This window comes from Otolemur garnettii, unplaced genomic scaffold (genome assembly GCF_000181295.1).
Source record: "Otolemur garnettii isolate 467f Iridium unplaced genomic scaffold, OtoGar3 scaffold00090, whole genome shotgun sequence".
NCBI classification, from domain to species: Eukaryota; Metazoa; Chordata; class Mammalia; order Primates; family Galagidae; genus Otolemur; species Otolemur garnettii.
In genome coordinates this window covers 7,600,611-7,621,405 of record NW_003852485.1, presented here as the reverse complement: position 1 = coordinate 7,621,405, position 20,795 = coordinate 7,600,611, and the positions used below count along the sequence as shown (strand labels likewise).

Sequence of the window (20,795 nt, the reverse complement as noted above, 5' to 3'; positions counted from 1 at the left end):
GCAGTGGTTACGAGCAAGGTGGAAGAGACCTCATGTTCTAAAATCCCCGGAGGTCTCTACCATTCAGTGGGTGGCTTCAGGCAATGTTATAAGGCAGTAATCAGACCTACTTCGAGGGGCTTTATGAAGATTAAAATGTGGTGAGAACCCAAGCCTAATAGGGGCTCACCAACTGGAACGATTGCCATTGACCTATAAGGCTCCCCATGATCTGAGCCTTGGCTCCCTCTCTGACATCCCTCCTGCCAGTCACCCTTTTCTTTTGTTCATTCTATTTGTGTTCAGTGGCTACCTGCCACCCTACCTCAGGGCCTTTGCACTGACTGTGGCCTCTGCTGAATGAGTACTTCTGCTACATAACCACATGGTATTTTCCTTCATGTCATCCCAAAAGGACTTGTTCAAATGTCACCTCCTCAAAGCCTACCTTATCTGAAGGAGGGTCCTTGTCACCAGCGTATCACAGCTTTATGTATGTCCTAGTGCTTATTACATCTTATACCATGTTGTGATTTTTCATTGTACTTTGGTGATCACCCTTGAATGTAGACAGCTCTGTGAGGGTCAAGAATTGTTTTGTTCATTGCTGTATTCCTGGGCCTAGAAGAATGCTTGGCACACAGGAGGTGCTTGGTATGTATGTCAGGAATGATTGAATGCACGAATGGCCTTGTCACCAGGTCTTGGTTGGAATTCTTAATGAAGTGTCTTTCACCTGGGTTGGCATGAAGTGGCATTATCATGGCTCACTGCAACCTCAAAAACTTGGGCTCAAGAGATCCTACAGTCTTAGCCTCCTGAGCAGTGGGGACTACAGGCACCTGCTATGATGACTGGCTGGTTTTTCTATTTTTAGTAGAGGTGAAGTCTCACTCTTGTCCAGGCTGGTCTGGAACTTCTGAGCTCATGGGATCCTCCCACCTCGGCCTCTCAGAGTGCTAGGATTACAGGTGTGAGCCGCCACACCTGGCACCATTCTAACTGTTGGTGTGAGCTGCCAGGCACTATTCTGTTTTAGGTATATACCCTTATTAAGCCACCATAACTTCCTCAAGGCAAGTATACTTTCCTTAATCAGTTCATGGAGGGGAACACCAAGGCACAGACCACTTGGTCAGTCACTTGCCTGAGGGCACACATGAGGGAGCTGAGAAGGTTGGCTGGAGAACAGCCCTGCCACCCAACTTGTCTGCCTCTGAAGTTGTGGGGAGAGGCTGTAGGTGGAGAGCTAGGGGAAGGTCAAACAAAAGTACTCTTAAGAATTGTTATGGCCTCTCCCTCCGCCCCTAACTGCAGTGTTCTGAACCACCACGTTCCTGGCAGCTTAGCAGCTAGAGACCCAGTTACAGCAGCCTCGGTGCAGCCTGAGCCCACTCTGAAGCATCCACGCAGTGTGAGGTGTTTCTGGGGATGCAAGCAGGGGTGTGAGCACCTGGAAAAGAGGGAAGGGCAAGGACTCTGACTTCAAAGGTCACCATGCTGGCCCTGTGAGGCTGCCCTGAGCTGGACTCAGGCTCTCTGAACAGCCCTCTTGGATCCTTTCTCCTTTGGCCTGCAATTTGTTAAGGACTCCAAAGGGCTTCAGAGCCTAGCATTTAAATTGACCAAATAAACAGGTTATAATCATCTACTTATCCATTTTAAGCCCTAATGACCTTTTCAGGACCCTCAGCAAATTTACTCTGCAAGTCATAGGAAAAGGAAATAAAACATGGTAGGGAGGAAAGGGGTGGGTCACTGTCCCTTCACTCTCTTCTGCCCATGACTAAGAGGCTCTCAGGCCTCTGGCATGAATGGGTTTTATCTTAATAGATGTCAATAGATCGATTCATCCCAGAAAAAAGCACTTTTTTTATAGGAAGCCAAATTCCAAGTGGCAAACGTAGAGAGAGCTGTCATTTTAATCAGTCAGAATGTTTGGAAACGGAAACAAACACGTCTGTGTGGCTCGTCCATGTTTATGGTCTAACGAAGCAGTGCAAGGGGAGTATGTCCAAAAAATTGTATACACATTTTAAGAGAAAAAACTATTCTGTTCACACCTGTCACATGGTGATATTAGCATTGGTTTAATTGACACCATCTTTTGAGCAAATATCAAACTACACATTGAATTACGGTAGCAATTACTTCGAAGTTATTCATGCATAACCTCACTTAAAATGTGTATGCATTTTTTTGGCACCCCTGGTATATCCTTGCAGGATTCCTACTAAATAGCCCTGAAACGACCTTGGTGTTTTCCCAGGGCAGAGACAGCAATGCAAGCCCCTGCTTAGACTGGTTTCTTCTTAGTCCTTTGAAGGGAGGTGCTCATTAAGCACTCATTGTGCTTAAATTTTCTATCCCTTTTCATCTTTTTTCTTTCCATTCATCGGCTACCATATCTAATATGACTTAACATACTTTCTCCAAGCCATTGTCTTGGCACATGTGAAATTGATAATGTATATATCTTTTGATGGGTAACTCCATCTCAGGATATGCATTCAAGTGTATTTTAAAGATTCTCTGAACCAGAAAAATGACACATGCTGATTTTTTTGGGGGGGGGACCAGGGCCAGGGCTGGGTTTGAACCAGCCACCTCCGGCATATGGGGCTAGCGCCCTACTCCTTGAGCCACATACTGATTTTTAATCGATATATATTTTCATTTCCCCTCACCATGCAAGGCAGCTCAATATGTTTTCATTGGTCATAATGAAGATCAATAAGCCAAAGACCAACGTTTGACTTAGATCTTAAATTACACTTTGAAAGAAAGGAGAGATAGAAAGTATGTGGTTTCAGATTTAGTATTTTAGATAAAGCACAAATTAAACTGTAAGAATAATATTAATGGCCATCTAATCAATTTTAGAGTATCCTCCTTTAATACAATTAAGATGATAAAAACTAGTTTAAAAAAGCACGACTAACCAAACAAAAGTAATTGCCCCTGAGTCTATGAGGAATAGATTAAAATTAAGGCCTTCTCCTGCTTGAAAGAAGCAGGTGAAAGAGCCCCCGCTTCATCGTGAACTCAGAGGAATTTCAGTAATCTCGATTTTTTCTATCATGTTATCACCCTCATCTTTTACCTCCTACTTTGGACCAGGCACAGCTTCTGGTTTGAGGCCTGGTCTGCTGATGTTTTCCATCCAAGCTTTAGCAGTATGTCTTTTGAAAGACAGGAGCTATTCTTATAAATAGTCTATATTTAAAGCTTTTTACTGGCAACTTGGAAGATATTTTCACACTGAAGCTCTGTTGTTCAAGTGGCCCAGTTCACTCACCAGCCCAGGACACCCACAGCGTAACCGTTACTGATTGCCTCCATCCTGGCTCCCAAGAATAGTATCAAAGAAGGTCAGATGGGAGGATGACTCCTGAATGATGTCCTTCCTGGGTGTCCAGTCCAAGAGTCTCACCACGTCACTGATCACCCTGGCCCCAGGAATATATGAGCTGTGTAACTCTAGAACTTCAGGTGCTACATGTCTGTTCATTCCCAAACTTACTGCAAACTTACTGCATGGGGCAGGGGAATGTATTAGTGCAGGTTAAGTGGACAAGAAAAGCAATTTTCAAAGCTTTTTAACTGGGAAACAAAATTTTACACAGCACCTTACCATTTTGCATAAATAACTAATAAGGTTGTCCTAATTAAGTGGCAGAGAGTGTGAGGGGGGCACAGAGCCCTGCTCACTCAACCTCCGCCTCACCTCTGAAGTGGTCCCTGGGGGTTCCTGAGACTCTTTGAGCTACAGCCTTTGAAAGTCACTGGGCTTGATGGCTGCAGTCTCTTCCCACAGAGGACCCTCAGGCTCTGTGAAGGGAGGTGACCCCTGAGCATTTGGCTGTCCCAGAGCGGTGCTCATAACTGCCTGCTTGCATGGGGGATGCCCTACACCAAGCCTGTGCAGGGCTGGGTGGGATTCAAAATGTGCCATCTTTGTCATATCCCCAGCTGTAAATTAAAAATGGGTAAGAGGACATATGTGCCACTTGGGGTTGTGAGAGCTAAAGAGACCAAGGAAAAGTCGCATCTAATACTGTGCCTGGTCTATGGGTTGTGCTGGATAAATGGTCTCTTCTGAGATTTTATTTTTTTTTCTAGCTTTTGTTCAAGATAATATGCTGTGTCTGCTTCTCCTCAGAAATGGCCTAACTTGAACTCCTTAAAAGTTACAAGTGCCCAGAGGTACAGAGTCACTCAGACATTATTCATTCACTCAGTGGACAGCCACTGAATGCTACTGTGGGCCAGGCCTGTGCCAGTGGGATACAAAGACCCTCCAGGAGTTCAAGCTGCAGGGGAGGTGACGGACAAGGGAGCAGTGCAGGCAGTGAGAGCTGCGACAGAGGCAAGCACTAACCCTGCACACGGAACTGGGGGGCACTTTGTTTTGCGATCAGGGTACTGGAGTTAAGGAAGACCCATCAAAGTGGGTGACTGGATCTTGCAGAACATGTTGAATGCAGCCAGGCAGCAAAGGTACAGCAACACTGACCACCCAGGTGACACAGCTGTGCAAACACTGTCCCCAGGTGGGCTGGGGCTTACAAGGGGCTCAGTAAGAAGGAGAGGGCAGGGTCATGGGGAAATGGAAAGAAACAAGATAAATAGGAAGGAAGGGCTCAGCTCTCCAAGTCCTTCCTTAGTCCTTTTATAAAATACTATAAGGGCTGACTTTTACCCTGAAGGTCCTGGGAGACTTGCAGGCTCTTAAATAGGGTCATTGCCACAGAGTGGAAGATGCATTGAACACACAGGGACAGGGCCCAAGCTAGCCCACAAGTCCAGGTAACTTTTTACTTAGATTAGAAAAAGGTCCTATAAAAGGAAACAGCTCTGGCAGGGTGCAAACTCAAGGAGTGAGAGTGGATTGGATTTCTGTCCCCACTCATCCCACTCAGCCAGCTGCTCTGTGCAGCAAACACACAACTGCAAAGCAGCTCCTCCAGACAGAAGGAGAGTTTAAGGAGTTTTGCCAGAACAATGGAAGAGACCATCACATGTAAAGAAAGCTATGGATATCAAGGGGGGTTAGCAGAGAGAGACCCCCGGTCTTGGTCATGGGTACGGGTAATCCCAGGTATCGGGCTGGACTGGGTAGGCAGTGGTCCCAGTCACCACGGTAAAAAATACAGAAAGAGCATTGGTTTTGGAGAAATGCTGCTAAACTTTGTTTCGGATATTCTGACTTTGTGTTTCCATAGAACATCGGGGGAAATGTTCAATATGCTGTCGAAGATATGGTTTAAAGCACAGTTTAGATGTTGCCTAGAGATTCACGTCTGGAAGTCACCAGTATGCGAGACAGCCAAGGCTGTGGGAGTTCAGATCACCCACCTTGTAAAGTAGGAAAGGTGAAGATTTATCAGAGACTTCATATTGGTTTGTTATTCCTTTGTTGGCATTATCAACACTGGATTGTGGATTGAACAAATGGCCACCTACACCTCTTTTTGTTTGTTTGCTTGTTTAATGGCCAAAGCAGCAGTTCTTGCTATTTGAAAACCTGACCTTAATCTTCCTTACAGAGGAACAATTCATTTTCCTATCAAAGCCTGTTTAAACATTAGCGGTGAGGGTGCAGGGAGCCAAGCACTCACAAATAGGTCTGAGAATGTGCCTTAGTCTCTGAGATCTGATCTGTGAATGTATCACAGCGAATGGGGATGATTTTGGCATTAGGTGGTGGGCGCTTCTGTGTTTCTCTGGCTAAATCTGAGTTTGCTACTGCAGAAAAAGAAACCGAAGTAGCCAATTCGATAAAAGAAGCCAAGTATGACTACAAATTGTAGACTATCCAGGTGAAAATGGTGTTGCAACTGCACTTTTCTCTCACCACCAATTAGACTAAATGCAAGAAGGCGGCTAAGTTTGGAAAGGACGACTTCTCTGGACTGGAGGCTTCGTAGTGACGCTGCCTCCTGTATCCATGTGCTGATCCGGAACTCTGTGGAGCAGAACCCCATTCCAGTGATCTCTTAAGTAAGGGCTCTGAAGTATTAATGTAACCTCAAAGGACAGTAAGGACCTTGTCCTAACAATGTAGATGTAATAATAATGATCCCCTTACCTATTTATTTATTTACTCATTTTATCTATACATATTTACTGAACGCCTTTTTGGTGGCAAACACCCCTAATTCAAGGCCGTGTCTCCTTCACCGTATCTTTCATTCTGCTCCTGGCTGGAGTTGGCTTCATAACTGTCTGTCATAACCCGCAAGTGGAAATGCCTACTCTATGTATTCTAAGACTACTGTTTTACTTACGGGTTCCATTACTTTTCTTGTCTTTGACCGAGTGTCCATTACTTATTTATAATCTTAAGTAACAGGATACTTTCTTTTAGAAAGAGGACTGGCTTTTCTCCTCCCTTCCTTCCTTCCTTTCTTCCTTCCTTTCTTTCCTCTTGCCTCCTTCCTAGCTGCCAAGAGAGAGAGGAAAGCTGCTATATTTGAAACCAAAAGAATATTACAGTTTAAAAATAACCAAAAGCCAGCTTGATAACATCAGTCTCCCCCACCTTCTCACTCTAGTGTCTTAGCATGACATTCCCCGATTCTGCAGGTGCCAACCCAGTGACAGGGAGAGCAGCTTGCTTACTCTGCAATCAGCTCCTCCAGTTCCTAGAGTGTCCTGATCTTCTTTCTCCTTCTTTAGTTTTAATTATTTATTGTGTGAACATAATTCACAATTGTATCTTTATAGGGTACATGTGCTGTTTTGATACAGGCATATGTATGACTTAATCAAATCCGGTAGTTAGGGTATCCATCACCTCAGGCTTTTATCATTTCGTTTTAAGAACATTCCAGTTCCATCCTTATAGTTATTTTAAAGTATACCCTAACTTATTGCTGATGATAATCATTTTGTTGGGTTATCAAGTATTGCTCCTTCTAACTATCTAACTCTATTTTTGCACCCATTCATCACCCCCACTTTATTCCCCACTTGCTACTCCCCTTCTCTGGCTTTCCAGGTATTTTTTCAATACAGGGGAAGGGAATCATTGATTCGTGCATAACAAACCCACCCATTTAAGAGGGAGATAAGTCCTGAGATCACTTCTGGATAGCTGGTGGGAATCAATCTTTCGTGTAATACCGGATGTCTAGGGAAGTAACTTCTAAATTCTCAGAATGGGGAGAGCCAAGGCGAATATAATACCAGTTACACTGTGACCGTTCATCCTTGCTCTTATGGTCATCATGCCGATTCAGTGCACACACAACAGGAAGAGGTAGTGACCTCAGAATCGCGTCACTCCATGGGAGAGAAATGACCCAGCCCTGGGAAGAAGGTGCCCCCCTGCCGAGGAGGCACACAGCCTAAAAGCACACAGTACGCCACCACATATTCACAGATTTAATAGAGCGTTGTGTCATTAGCAAGTAGTTCTCCCCAAACACCTAACACCCTTCAGGTTAACTGCATGACCGGAGCACTGAGGAAGGAGAAGAAAGCTGAAAGCTCAAGAGGAGGAGGCCTTGCAGATGCACATCTCTCGGGAATCAAAATAAAGCGACTCAGAAAAATGGCATCTACTTAAGGGAAAATGATTTATTTGCACAAGTTTGTTCTACAGAATGTTGGGGAAAGCAACGATTGCATGATTGACCTAATATTCAGCATGAATTGTTTCGGTCTAGGGAAAACATTGGATCTGTTCTTTGTGTTTACGCAGTTTTCATCCAGGCCTGTGCTTGTCATTTTACTACCCATTAGTAGCATTCCTTAGATTTTCAAACTCTAAATTCTTCTTCATAAGGAAGTGAAGCCATGAAGGGAGATATCTTTAGCTACCAAGTGTTTCTTCCGCACTAGGCATGTTTGCCACTCTAGAACGTGCGAGGGGAGGGTTTCACACATTCATAGGTCCAGGACAGATGGCAGCCCAAGGAAGTAACTTCTAGGGAGAGGTAGGTAAGAAATGAGGACTCTGGCTGTATAGAGGAAGTAGATATGTCTGTGGCAGGATTTGGGCAAGGATAAAACAATACATCAGATTTCAAGCCAATTTTTTCAGCTCACTGTTGAGTCTGCTTGCTGCAGACATTATCTATCACCTGCCTCCCATTTTTGCAGTTTTCTACCAGGCACTAATTCTGAACTCGCAGGCATCAAATAATCAAGGCCCAGATGACTGCAACCCTGGTCCTATGTCCAGCTGATCTGTTTTCTGATCAATAATGAGTAAAATTTGTAGAATAGTTAATTGGTATCTTTCTTTTTGGAGGGGGCAACCTCACTATGTTGCCCCAGCGAGAGTACAGTGGTTCCAGCCTCGCTCACAGCAGTGGTTTCAGCCTCACTCACAGCAACCTCAAACTCCTGGGGTCAAGCAATGCTCTCGACTGAGCCTTCCAAGTAGCTGGGACTATAGGGGCCAGCCACTGGGCCTGGCTAAGTTTTCTAATTTTAGTAGAGACAGAGGGGAGGAGGAATCTCTTGCTGTTGCTCAGGCTGGTCTCTAACTCCTGACTTCAAACAATCCTCCTGCCTCAGCCTCCCAAAGTGTTAGGATTACAACAGTGAGACATAGCAACTAGCCCATTGGTCTTCTTTTAAATAATTTCCTTTGAGACTGATACAAATATTTTCTTATAGAACAAACTCCCTCACAGATGAGTCCGCCTCTTCCTTTCATGGAATTAAAGCAGTTTAATTAATTAACTACTGGGATAGGAATAACTTCATATTTTATTTCATTTTTTTAACTTTGACTCCATTCGACAAATCTGGTTTATCCTGCATAACAGCACTGTCTGAGCTTTCTCATATATCTCTTTGGCCACATCCATTGGTCCTGATAAAACTAATATTCTCCCTTGGTCTTGATTTTTTTTTGAGACAGAGTCTCACTCTGTTGCCTCAGGCTGGAGTGCCATGGTGTCATCATAGCTCAGAGCAACCTCAAACTCCTGGGCTCAAGTGATCCTCCAGCCTCAGCCTCCCAAGTAGCTGGGACTACAGGCATCCACCACGGCACCCAGGTAATTTTTCTGTTTTTAGTGGAGACAGGGCCTCAAACTCCTGAGCTCAAGGGATCCTCCTCCCTCAGCCTCCCAGAATGCTAGGATTACAGGCATAAGCCACCCCACTTGGCCCTTTGATCTTGATTTTGAAGGAAGCCAAAATATCCCTCTCAAAAATATTGTGAATTATTGAGCTAAAAAAAGGTTAAAAACAAAATGTCACAGTCAGGCCTCCTCTCTGCTTTTCCCACCTAAAGATAGGCCCATTCCCAGCACTTGCTTGTCAGCTCGAAGCAGAGCTCAGAAGTAGCAGCACCTGGGATCACCCTTTCTTTTCCTCATAGATTTACCTCCCCACATTTTTCTGCCTGTTGGAAGTCCAAAGATACTCTCTTTTTTGTCTTATCACTGTACGGGATTCCCTGCATTAAGAGGGAAATTCCTTTGAGCTGAGGCCTCACCCTTGTGAAGGGTACCACATGTTAATTAACTTCTGCTTGTTTTTCTTTTGTTAATCTGACTTTTGTTTAGGAGGAGAGTGTCTTTAGGACTTTTGTTTTGTTGAAGAGAGTGTCTCAATTAAGAACCTGAAAAGTAAAAGAAAAGAAATTGTTTTCTCCCCTACAACCTACTAACACAAGATGCAGTTAATCCCTGCTGTCTTTGTTCTATGGCACTCATACAGTATTTGTAACATGAAATGGTTTGCCTTAAAAGAATAAACAATCTCTTCTGAAGGTCTCTTTAGAGTTGCTTATTACAGAGCTAGAGGTAGGGAAAGGACTCCAAAGACCTTTTATGACCCAATTCAGTCCTTGGGTTCTCTAACCTTACGCAGGAATTTTTGTCACTTTCTTGAGTTAAATGTGTTCCTTTAGCCCAGGGAACCGCTTTACACATGATCATACCTAGTATTGAGAGATGATACCAAAAACAGTGACTTTCCATTCCTCTGTCCATTCATTCATCAGATATTTACCTAAGAAATCAAAAGGCCAGGCTGTAAGAGCTCAACACACAATAATAAGTGAGACTCAGATCTTCCCTTGTAGGGGAGACAAAGATGTAAACTAATATTTGCCGTCAGAGTGATAAGTACAATAGTGTGTATATACATCAGGTGTGACCCCCGGAGAGGGATAAACTCAAGTCTGAGAAATCCAAAGAGGCTTGACGGAGCCTTCCAGAGCAGAATATTTCCTGTTGTTCCTTGATTTTTACGATTCTCAATTGATAAATGTGCAATGCAGGAGAATCATTCTTCAAACCATTCTCTTGAGAACCAAAATATAACACCACCTTCGGAAAAGGAGGACAGCTTGTAATAACTCCCCCAGTCACTTCCCTTGCTGCAACGAAGAGGAAGAATGGCTTATTGCAAATGTGCTTTTTGTACCTTTGCTGAAGAACAGATGTGATCTGCTTGCAGAAATTCTCTCCGTTTTGAGAAAACTCCTTTAGGTTCTTGTATGCTTTATTATACTGAAAACAACAACAATAGAAAACAATGAACAGGAAGATTGTGAGCACTCCCCAGAGCAGAGCATCTATGAATTCAGAACGCTGCTGTGATGACAACTGTCATCGTAAATGATCGTGCAGCCACAGGGACGGCTTGGATGAACTCTTAAAATAAAGATCGAATCTTTTCTGCCTAGAAATGAAAGATTCTGGAGAACTTTTCAAAAAAAAAGCTGATTTGTTTCTCTCCCCACCCACTAAGCTGGATGTAAACACAAGTAGTGGGGTGCTTGGGGAGTCTGGTTTCCTGTCACCCCCTATTGTTCCCAGGCAAAAGTACATTCTAAAGGATATACACATAACCATTTTGTGTCCCCTCTCACACATACAAACTCCAAAATACTATTCCTGTAGCTCACCCAAAACCATGAACCATTGCAGTGAACATTTCTTGGCTGATATATGAAAATGAAAGTAAATCAACAAGTTCGTCCTAGTCCCCTCTACGTCTCATTTAACTACAGTAATGAGAATATTATATTAATGACTTGAATATGGTTAAATCAAACCTTTATTTATAAGGTAAATCTCTATAAATTAATAAGGTAGTCTCTATAAACTGTGTAAGTAAATCTCTATAAATTAATTTATATATAAATTTAGACAAGAAATTCAAGTAAAAATTTTATCATTTGGCTTAAAACTCCATAATGTCATTCCGAAAATTATATTTGTAAATGTAGACATTGACAACAATAGATTTTAAATGCCCAAACAGAGAAAGTAAATGGCAGTTGATTCTACAGGGTTTTCTGATACTGAGCAGGGGACTCTGACAATGAGACATTTCAAACACAGTCTCTCAGGGTTTCCATCTGGTAAGGATAAGAGCAAATTGCATTTTATAAAATTAGATTTTAGGCCAAGTGCTGTGTCTCACACCTCTAATCCCAACATTTGGGGAAGCCAAGGCAGGAGGATTGCTTGTGGGCAGGAGACCAACAGGAGACCAGCCTGGGCAACAAAGCCAGAACCCCCATCTCTAAAATAAATAAGTAAATGAAAGTTAGAACTAAATGAAAAACCATTAGCCAGGGTGATGGTACTGCTCGGGAGGCTGAAGCAGGAAGATCACTTGAGCCCAGGGGCTCCAGGCTGCAGTGAGCTATGATCGTGCCACTACACTCCAGCCTGGGCAACAGAGGCAGATCCTGTGTCTTTTTTAAAAAATGAGATTATATAAGAAGACCCAAGTTCTGTGTGGTGTGAGTGCTGTACTGTGGCTCTTTGCTTATACAATGAGCCAGTCTCTTCTGGTATTCAGATGTCTCCAGCATTCAGCTGGGAATCATTTAAAGAAGAGAAAAGGAAAGAAACTCACATTTACTGAGAACATTTTACGTAGCCCGTGAGCACAGACACCCTCCAGGCCCAGACAGCCTCTCAGGGCAGAGTGCCAAACCAAGGACATAGGCTGCCACGGAGGAAGGACCTAAGGAAATGACCCCATCCAGGCCCCTCCCTTGGGGAACAAACGAATATTTAGGCTATCAGAACATCCTATAGATACTGCATCCTTTTATCTTTGTGCAAGAGTTAACCTTTCCTCATTGAATTTAACACGAAAGGTTAAGATAGGACTTGGTAGAAACACAATAGTAGTACATGGCTTTGTTGAAGCTGCCTGGGACACAAAAAGAATGGCGAAGGTGCAAAGCTTTTCACAAGAAAAGCGTTCATTTCCGAAGCAGGGTTTGCACGCTCATGTGCCCACAGGCACCAGGCAGGCACCTGAATGGGTGAGGAGCTAGGTGGGGATGGAGAGCTGGAGAAGCTGCATGGAAATGTGGCCCAGGATGGGAAGATCTCCCAGCTTGTCCAAAAAAGCTGCAATCAGGATTTGCATCTGAAACTTTTTTTTTAAAGATTGTAGCCAACGATTCCTAAACTTAAAAACTCTGCAGCACAAGTGAAACCCACTTGTAGTGGGGTTCAAATTTGTAGCCTGTGTCTTGATGAAGAAATAATTCTTCTTCGAGTGTCATACAAGTAAAACTACTATTTAGCAACCAGGCTTTCTAATTTTTATTTTCAGTAAAACTAATCTGTCGTCTATAAATGATGTGATACTAGTAAGTCCTCCTACCTCCCCTTACAGATACCCTGGGAAAGTGGGGGTGAGCGTATTAAAACTGTGAGAAGTTCTGCAATAATAATAATAATAATAATGATAAACTTGGTATCTTTGTTTACTCCTTTTACCTAAACATTTTTCCTAAATTCCTCCCTAGTTTATTTTCTTTCTATATCATCTAACAGCATCCCACAAAGTACACCTGGGTGTCATGAGAAGAGAATGCACAAACGTTAGGCAGGGTACATGCCCCTGGGAAAGGACATTTCTCTGCCTTCCTCACACTTAGGGAGGTAACAATGTGACTGTTGTCTGAAGAGATGTGGGCAAAAGTTTTGAAACACTCCAGTGAAGTCATCTTTGTCCTCTTTTCTGCCTTTTGGACTTGGAAATAACATTCGATGCCAAAAAGTGGCATTGAGAGTGGACACTGTGCACTAAAATTATAGAGCAGAAAGAAGCAGCCTGTGTCCCTGACATCTGCGGGGGCCACCGCAGGAGCCCACCACTCTCCAGTTTGGACTTTGCCTGTGAGAGAAATACACTGACTTCTCAAAGACATTCTTATTTAGGGTTTTTCTACTATGCAACCGAACTTAGTTCTAACTCACACACAGTGAGTTAACTTTTTTTAACTTTTTACTTCAAATTAGGAAATATTTTTTGTGTTTCATAAAATAATAATGGCATAGAATGTAATAGTGATACACATTATGTACTCGCTACCCAAAGTGTAGAAATATTAACACTGTACGTCTGCTCTCTCTTTAAACAACTATTTTTTCCTTTTCATCATTTCTTTGGCTATTCTGAGGTACTTATCTTTCCATAGGAACATTTATCTAATTACATTTTTAAAAAATCCCTGTTGGGATCTTAATTGGAATTGCATTACATACACATATATATGCGTGTGTGTGTATATACATATATATATATGAAAATTAACTTTTTATGGTATTTAGACTTCCCATCCAAGGACATAATAAGTCTTTTCATTCATTCAAATTTTATGTTCAATAAAATTTTATGGCTTCCTTTATAGGGCTTGCAGCTTTCTTATTTGATTTATTTAGAAGCATCTCCCAGTATTAAGCTGTGTGTTTTTATTTATATCCTATCTGCTTTTCTCTCCAGTCCTCAGAAAAGCAAAAACAGAGACAACAAAGAAACCCCAGGGCCCTGTGCAAGACAGAAGTATGTGGCTGCCTGCTTGTAGAGGAAGTTTTTCTGCACTCTGCCAGTTCAAACGCAGTATAAGACTGGGGGTGGGAGTGAGATAAGACAAAGTAGAGAGATGGATTGAGGGCACCTGGAGCCTTGTGGGGGGGGGAGAAAAAAGAACCTCCCATTAGGAAAACCAGAAGTAGAAGGAAGGGACTCTGAGAAGAAATGTGTTAAGGCAAGGGCCCCCTTGGCCCATCATAACTTGAGGACAGCATATGTGTTGTATAATGGTCCCTTATTGTGTCAAAACTCCGTTAGACACATTTTTAAAAATACTATGTCCAGGGGACTAGTTTTAGGGGACCAAACAATCCTCAATATTTATAAAGCAGTGACTGAAAACTCAATTGCCCTCAGGGGCGATGGTGGAGGCTGTGGCAAAGTGAAGAGTGCCTGTCTCCCCAAAGACATTGACATTCAACCTCTTAAAGGGGCTGCTCAAAGTACAGTCTCCAGCTCCCATTGACCCTTGGGCCGCCAGTTTTAGGTTTCAGAAGATTATTGTCTATTATTTCATAGACTAGTACTTCCTAACATTTTTTACATCATGGCACTTACAGAAAATACTTGCACTAGAACAGTGTGGTACATGGACAAAATTGTTCCAGGCAGAGGCAACTGGCCCAAGTCTCTGCCCAAGCCCAGACACAGGCTGCCAATACAATAATTCAAGGGTTGAAGGGATTCATATCTCAGGTACACCTGAACCCATTCCTCAAATGCCAGTGTTCCCACAAGCTGGGACGCTCTTCAGTACATGACATTGTTGTTAACCTGGCAATCAGCTAAAAGGGGGATGTGGTGCTTCTTACAGCAATGGAGAGAACCTTTATCTTGGACCCTATGGACAACGTGCGGGGAGCTCAACAAACCCTGATTCAGATTAAGATAAAGAGGACGTCAATAAATAAAAGAATTGCTAATATGATTTTCATTATCTCAGAATAGCCCCTTATTTAGAATCTGCAATTCTGTACTTTTCATCGTGTACCACATATTCAGACAAAGCAGGCCCACAAAGACCATCTAGCCCTGTGTGTGTGGAGGGAGTAGAATCAGAAAATCTTTGAACATATCTGTATTGAGGATGTGAAATCTCTTGACCTTGGCCTTGGCTTCTCCTCTCCCTCCCTATTCCCAGCCACCAGTGAGGACTTGGAAGGGGTTCCTTGAAGCACAGTTTGGAAACCACTAAAGTTCAATCCTCTTATTTACAGTTAAGGCCCAAATAATTAAGGATAACCTCATCAGTGAGAGACAGAACTATGCTTAGAAACGTTAGGTATGCAAATGTTTAGTTAGAGAATTGTTAGGTATGCAAACGTTTATTTATAAAAGGCTGAGCAGTACAATCACCCTACGTTTATTCAAAGTGATAATAACTTTTAAGAATTCGGAGCAGTACAGATGGTTTCTTAATGTCATCAATCGGCACAAGAAGAAGGACTTGTTCTGGACACCGTTATATAGAAGGAGAATTTTTGGTGTTCTTCTCCTGCCTCCATCAAATGTTCTTTCCAGGAAGGACTATACTGTAGATTTTATATCTGTGTATGAATTTATATTAATATCTCACATCTCCCTGGGATCAGTAATTACTAGGAAAAATTGTTATGACTTTTCTCCCCTGTAATAAAGGGAGGGCTAGTGGTGAAATATTTGGGGTATTCCCAAGTCCTTAAAAAAAAAAAAAAATCCTTTTACATAGACAACTGGTCTACATTTTCCGCCATTAGGAAAATGTTTCTGCCCAGCACTCGTAAGCAAATTCTATTGTATAAGTATTGCCATTACAAAAAAAAAAAAAAAACCCTCAGCAATTTAGGCAATTGGCATATGAAATGATTAGACAGGTAAATTGTGGACAACATAAAGTACCTTGTCAAGTTTACCTAGCTGCTCTGAGTTGATGTGATTAAGAAGGTTAAATATAGTCATTCTAGAAAAATTCATTTTGATGGATGCTAGTATGGAAATTTTTTTTATAATGCTGATTCTCATAGTATTAGATGAGCCATGATATTCCACTTAAATTTAATAAACTAAGCCTTACAGGATGGCTTTGCTGTTCTACCAATTTCAAGTGACTTCTGATTCCCTGGGGACAATATTTCAAAGCACTGCCTCACTAATTAAGGTATTACTTGCATTTGTTAGTCATCTGGGTCGTATTTGGAATCCCCATGGGTGGCTGTCATAGATTATGAGGATATAGAACATTAAAGAGCACAGCCTTCTCCTTACTTTACAGATGAGGCCCAAGAAAGTGGAATGGGTGTGACATATCTCACTAATGCATGTAGCGGATGCTGCAGGCCCCTGGACACCCATGCCAGACTCAGCCTGCCCCCTTCGTCTCTGCAGTGAGTCAGCATCCCTCGGAAGCTATGAACCGTTGCATCAGCATCATCTAACTTAGAGCCAGTCACCATCTGGACCTGGAGCAACTGCCAAGATGAGAGGCTCAGGTTGGCATCTGAACCATCTCACCAACCTGAGGAGCAGCTGCTGCTGTCTCAACAGGTGATGACACGAGGGCAGGGGCTGACCATATGGAGTCCAGGAGGCTTGCTTTGACGGGGACCTCCCTAGTACTGTCTGAGTGCGTGAAAAAGAAAGATTTGGTTACACCTTGTTACTTGCCCTTGATTTCTATGGTGTTATTTCATTGGAAGGTGCTGCATTTTTATGATAGAATTGATTTCTTTGGGGATCATTAAATCCTATTTCCTGCACATGGATTTAAAGACGATTTCCCTCTGCGTATTTTTAGGTTTGGAACTAAGCTCACAGGCAGCAGAGCCAATTCTTTCACTTTTCAAAAACAGAATGTTTAAAAATTTTCTTTGAGTAAGATCTGACACGCACTATTAGTTAAAAGCCCTGTACAGCACTTAGGCAAACTTTGTACTACCCTGGTGACAATAGTTTGAAAATAGACACTGACCTGGCTCTTTGAATGGCCCAGTTATCAATCTATTTTGCCCACTGGGGCACTATCGAAAAGAGATTTAACAATTTTTTTTTTTTTGGTGCCCTTTAGTAGTCTCCTGAGCTCTGTTTTATTCATAATTTTTAATACATAACATGAAATAACATAGGATTATAAATTAAACTAATTATATTGATATATATTATAAAAACATATTTTCAAAATTGTGATATTATGAATAATTTTTATTAAAATAATAAATAACATGTCTTAAGAATTACCAAAATTCCTAAATACTGTGTGAACAGTATTTCTAGGTATCTGCAACAATTACAGTGTTATATAGAATATCTGATTTTTAATGGTTACAAAGTCACATGGCCACTACTAGTAGTATTGGGGTTTGTTGCCTATGTTCAAAATTGAAGGAAATTTCTAAATTTCACGTAGAAATTAGTACAAGTAGAGATTTTTGTCCATTGACGTTCTTGTAATGCACTGCATTCCATGCACATGTCCAGTGGTGTGGGCCAGGTTAACAACTGTAGCTAAGCAAGACTTTATGAATTGTGTTCTATGCAATTCTAGGAACTTACGGAATGGGCCATTTTGCAGGTGTCTAAAGCTTTGGAATTTTTTGTAAAGCTTAAGGACTTCATGAAGTATTCATTTGCCATCCATTCTCCTATTTTATCATGTTCCCAAACTGCAGGTTGCCCTTCACAAAGCATTGTTCCCCAAGTTCAAGCTAATGCTGTACCAGGAAATCAACTTGAACACTTGATTAAGATTAAACAATTACAAACAAATATTCTGTGACTTTAGAGGGTTTAGAAACCCAGGCTAAAGGGATATCCGCTTCCCCAAGACTCCCGGATGCCTCTGGTGGCAATGAGCCCATAGAGATGACCTTCAGAGTTGTGGACAAGGACAGGCGTCCTTGGGCAATGGCCCAGCATTGGGCCAAGAGCTACTCAGTCTGGTGGGGAGCGGAGCTCTAATTGACACAGAAGTGTGGCGGTAGGTTGACATGGGGCCTGCTGAAGGAAAGCATTTCTCCTGATGTGAAGACTGACTTTGATGTGTGCTAAAAGGATGTTAAGCCTTCAATTCCTTTCATTTTTATTTTTATTTTTATAACTTAAATCGAACCTGGCCTCATTTTCCCTCTCTTCTGTCTCTCACATTCTTGTGTGTGTGTGTGTGTGAGCAGGAGTGGCTACTTTTTGCTTCCACTGTCCCAACTCTGTCCTACCCTGCCACCCCTGCACAAAAACATGTCATTGAAGGTATCAGTGTTGGGACAGGAGAGGATTTAACAGTTCAGAACGTGAGTGAACTCAAGGAGAGAAAAACAAGCAAACCAACACATAAATAAACAATACACGACTTCTGTAAGACGTTATCCATGACTACCAATGGAGAGAAGATTAAGAGTGAGGTAGTTAAAGAAATGTTTACTCTTTAAATCTACATGCAACTGTTTTGTTGGAATTTGTTTTTACACAAAGCATGTATTTTTGCATTTAAAGAAGTAATCCTGAGCAGAGCTGGCTCCTTTGTGGTCATTATTACCATGACTAGCCATTCATGAGATCATCTCATTAGTTCACCTGATTCTTTTGCAGATTAGCAGCTATAGCTCCATCTCTTCAGAACATGTGTCTTCCTTATTCACTGAATAAACAAACAAAAAAACTAATACTCCCCTGTTGAACTTTATCTTTATGGTTTTATTGCAGCCCTCATTTATCTGCTTAGTTTTTTTTTTTTTTTTTCAGTTTTTGACTGGGGCTGGGTTTGAACCCGCCACCTTGGGCATATGGGGCCAGTGCCCTACTCCTCTGAGCCACAGGTGCTGTCCTGCCTAGTTTTTTTTTTTATCAAATACATGAACAGTGAATGAAACCCTTTGCTTACAATGCCACCAATTTTAACTTTCAGCATCATTTATTGAGATAAGACACCAAAAATCCTTCATCGCTTTCTTTTCAAAATAAATATATCCCCCTTCGTGTTAGTCACTTCTTATTTCCTAAATGACTTCTCTCCTATTATGGCCGATGACCCTACAGAGTTTTTGAACTTTTGACCAATCTTCTATTTTGTTCCCAGGACTGGAGCAAACATCCTGGTAAACCAGTCTCAGAACCACCAGAGTGCAGACAGAGTGGAGTAGCTGTCCTTGTTCCCGTAGCACTTGCAATCTTTGACTTTTAACAATGTGGAGAAAAAAATGCCAAAACTTTCCTCCCGAATTTTATTCTTAGAGCCAAAACTTGGCTGCAGACTTTCTGTGTGTTTTTGTATCCACTCCACACATGATGTTGGCACCCTTAGTGTATGTCTTAAGAATGTTTTCCCAACAGCCACCATCTGGATCCAAATATCATGCTATACTACTCACTTACACTTTTTTCAAGAAAATGAGAATGAAAGACAACAGTTAACCTGTCCTGTCATTTCCTAGAAAGGGCTCTGTTTTAAATTGAACCAAAGAAAAACCAACAACTTACGTACCATAGTCAATATCTACACACGTTTAGTTTCTGGGTGTGTCAGATTTCTGGAGTTAAAAATCCATTCACATAAAAATCTCCTCTTCCCTCCCTCTCACCCTCAGGCCCACAAACCACCCTGCACCACTCACCGAACACTCTGTCAGCGGGTCCCTCATGTTGAAACGCTCCTTGACTTTGTCCTTTCACCCACACTCCAGTATTCTGGACGCTGCGTGCGAGGTTGGGTGTGTCCTGAACTTCCGGGATTCAAAGAGTCTGGAGTACGTCAGGCCTTGTCAGACACACCAAGGAGGAAGTTCCAGCCCTGGACTTTCATCCCGTTTGTTTCCTGAAAAAGCAAAGAACTGCTCCAGGTCAAGAGAGCCCATGTGCAGGGGTGGGAATGACTTCTGCAAACACTCACAGGGCAGGAGCCTGAGTCCTGGAGAGAAGGCCCAGCAGTTGTAAGATTAAGATTAATCTGGAGCTCAGTATGAAGGTGGAGAGACTCACATTCTTTAGCTTGCTAAATTTTATCCTCTGCATTTTATGCTGCTTTGACATCGGGGGAGCTGCGGACCTTGGGGAGAGGCTGCCTCTCTGAGGGTTAGCTAATTCCTAGAGACAGCAAACAATTTGCCTGGAAACACACCTTTGGTAAGCAAACCAATCAGTCCCGACCCCAACTCCCCAACCATCACCCTTATCTTACTTTCACTTATCAAGCCAATATTATATTCCCCCAGAACCAGGTACAAAACACCTAGGGACCTAAACACATAGAACTTTAGGTATAAAATGCCCAGAAAAGGCAATTGGGAAGCAGGGCAGACATTAACCACCTCTCTAAGCCTAACTCCAAGCTCAACACGACCAGGAGGCTGCACTATTGAATTAGGAGGAATTTACCTATGCTTGCTCTCATTTTTCATCACTCATAAAAATGGAAAGAATTAGAACTCAACCTGTCGTAATTCTTTTTGTATTGCTTTCTCTGTACCTGTGGTCCCAGCTGTCAATCCTTGGCTTTTCAGCTAGTGCTCTGTTGACTCGTGACAGCCATTTTTCTAGGCTGTGAGTAGCTTTCTCCTTGCCAAAAGGACGCCCATTGACAAAGTCCAGTAAAACACTTTGAGCTTAAAAGCATCCAGTTTTCATCTGAACATCTGGCTCAGCCTCTATTTATCTGCCCCTGATGTGTGGGTTCCACTCAGAGTCCCTAAGTATAATGTAGAAGGAGGGACGAGGACTTTCCTGGTAAGCAGAGTGGAGAGAAGGGGCTCATGGGGGGACCACATTCACACACCTAACAGCGTCCTCCCACCTTAGCTTATCCAAAAAAACAGTTATTACACAGGCAGCTATCAAGTGGCTGGAATTAGACAAGGCAGCTCAGTATAATGAAAGATGTTTAGGGGCAAGAGAAAAGCTGAGATTAAAAATATGTAATTCAGATTTCCAATCTTAGAGGGAAGCTTCCCTGTCCTCAGAGATTTTAAGGAAACAGCTGCACCCTTAGTTCCAGGACCTCGAGCAGCTTGGAGCCTCCTCTGAGATTCCTG

General features: G+C 42.4%; 1 protein-coding gene across 2 annotated transcripts in view; it reads right to left on the bottom strand.

Moving 5' to 3' along the window:
• Positions 1-19,579, bottom strand: part of NOSTRIN (nitric oxide synthase trafficking) — a 58,937-nt gene extending 39,358 nt beyond the window's left edge. Inside the window, exons 1-2 of one of the 2 annotated variants that reach the window (XM_003795163.2) lie at positions 19,383-19,579; positions 10,375-10,460 (exon numbers count right to left, since the gene is read on the bottom strand). In XM_003795163.2, the coding sequence (XP_003795211.1) occupies positions 10,375-10,460; positions 19,383-19,409 (113 nt within the window). In that variant the 5' untranslated portion in view covers positions 19,410-19,579. The remainder of the gene's footprint in view (positions 1-10,374; positions 10,461-19,382) is intronic. The other variant, XM_003795165.2, reaches the window with a different exon arrangement.
• Positions 19,580-20,795: the final 1,216 nt, after the last annotated feature.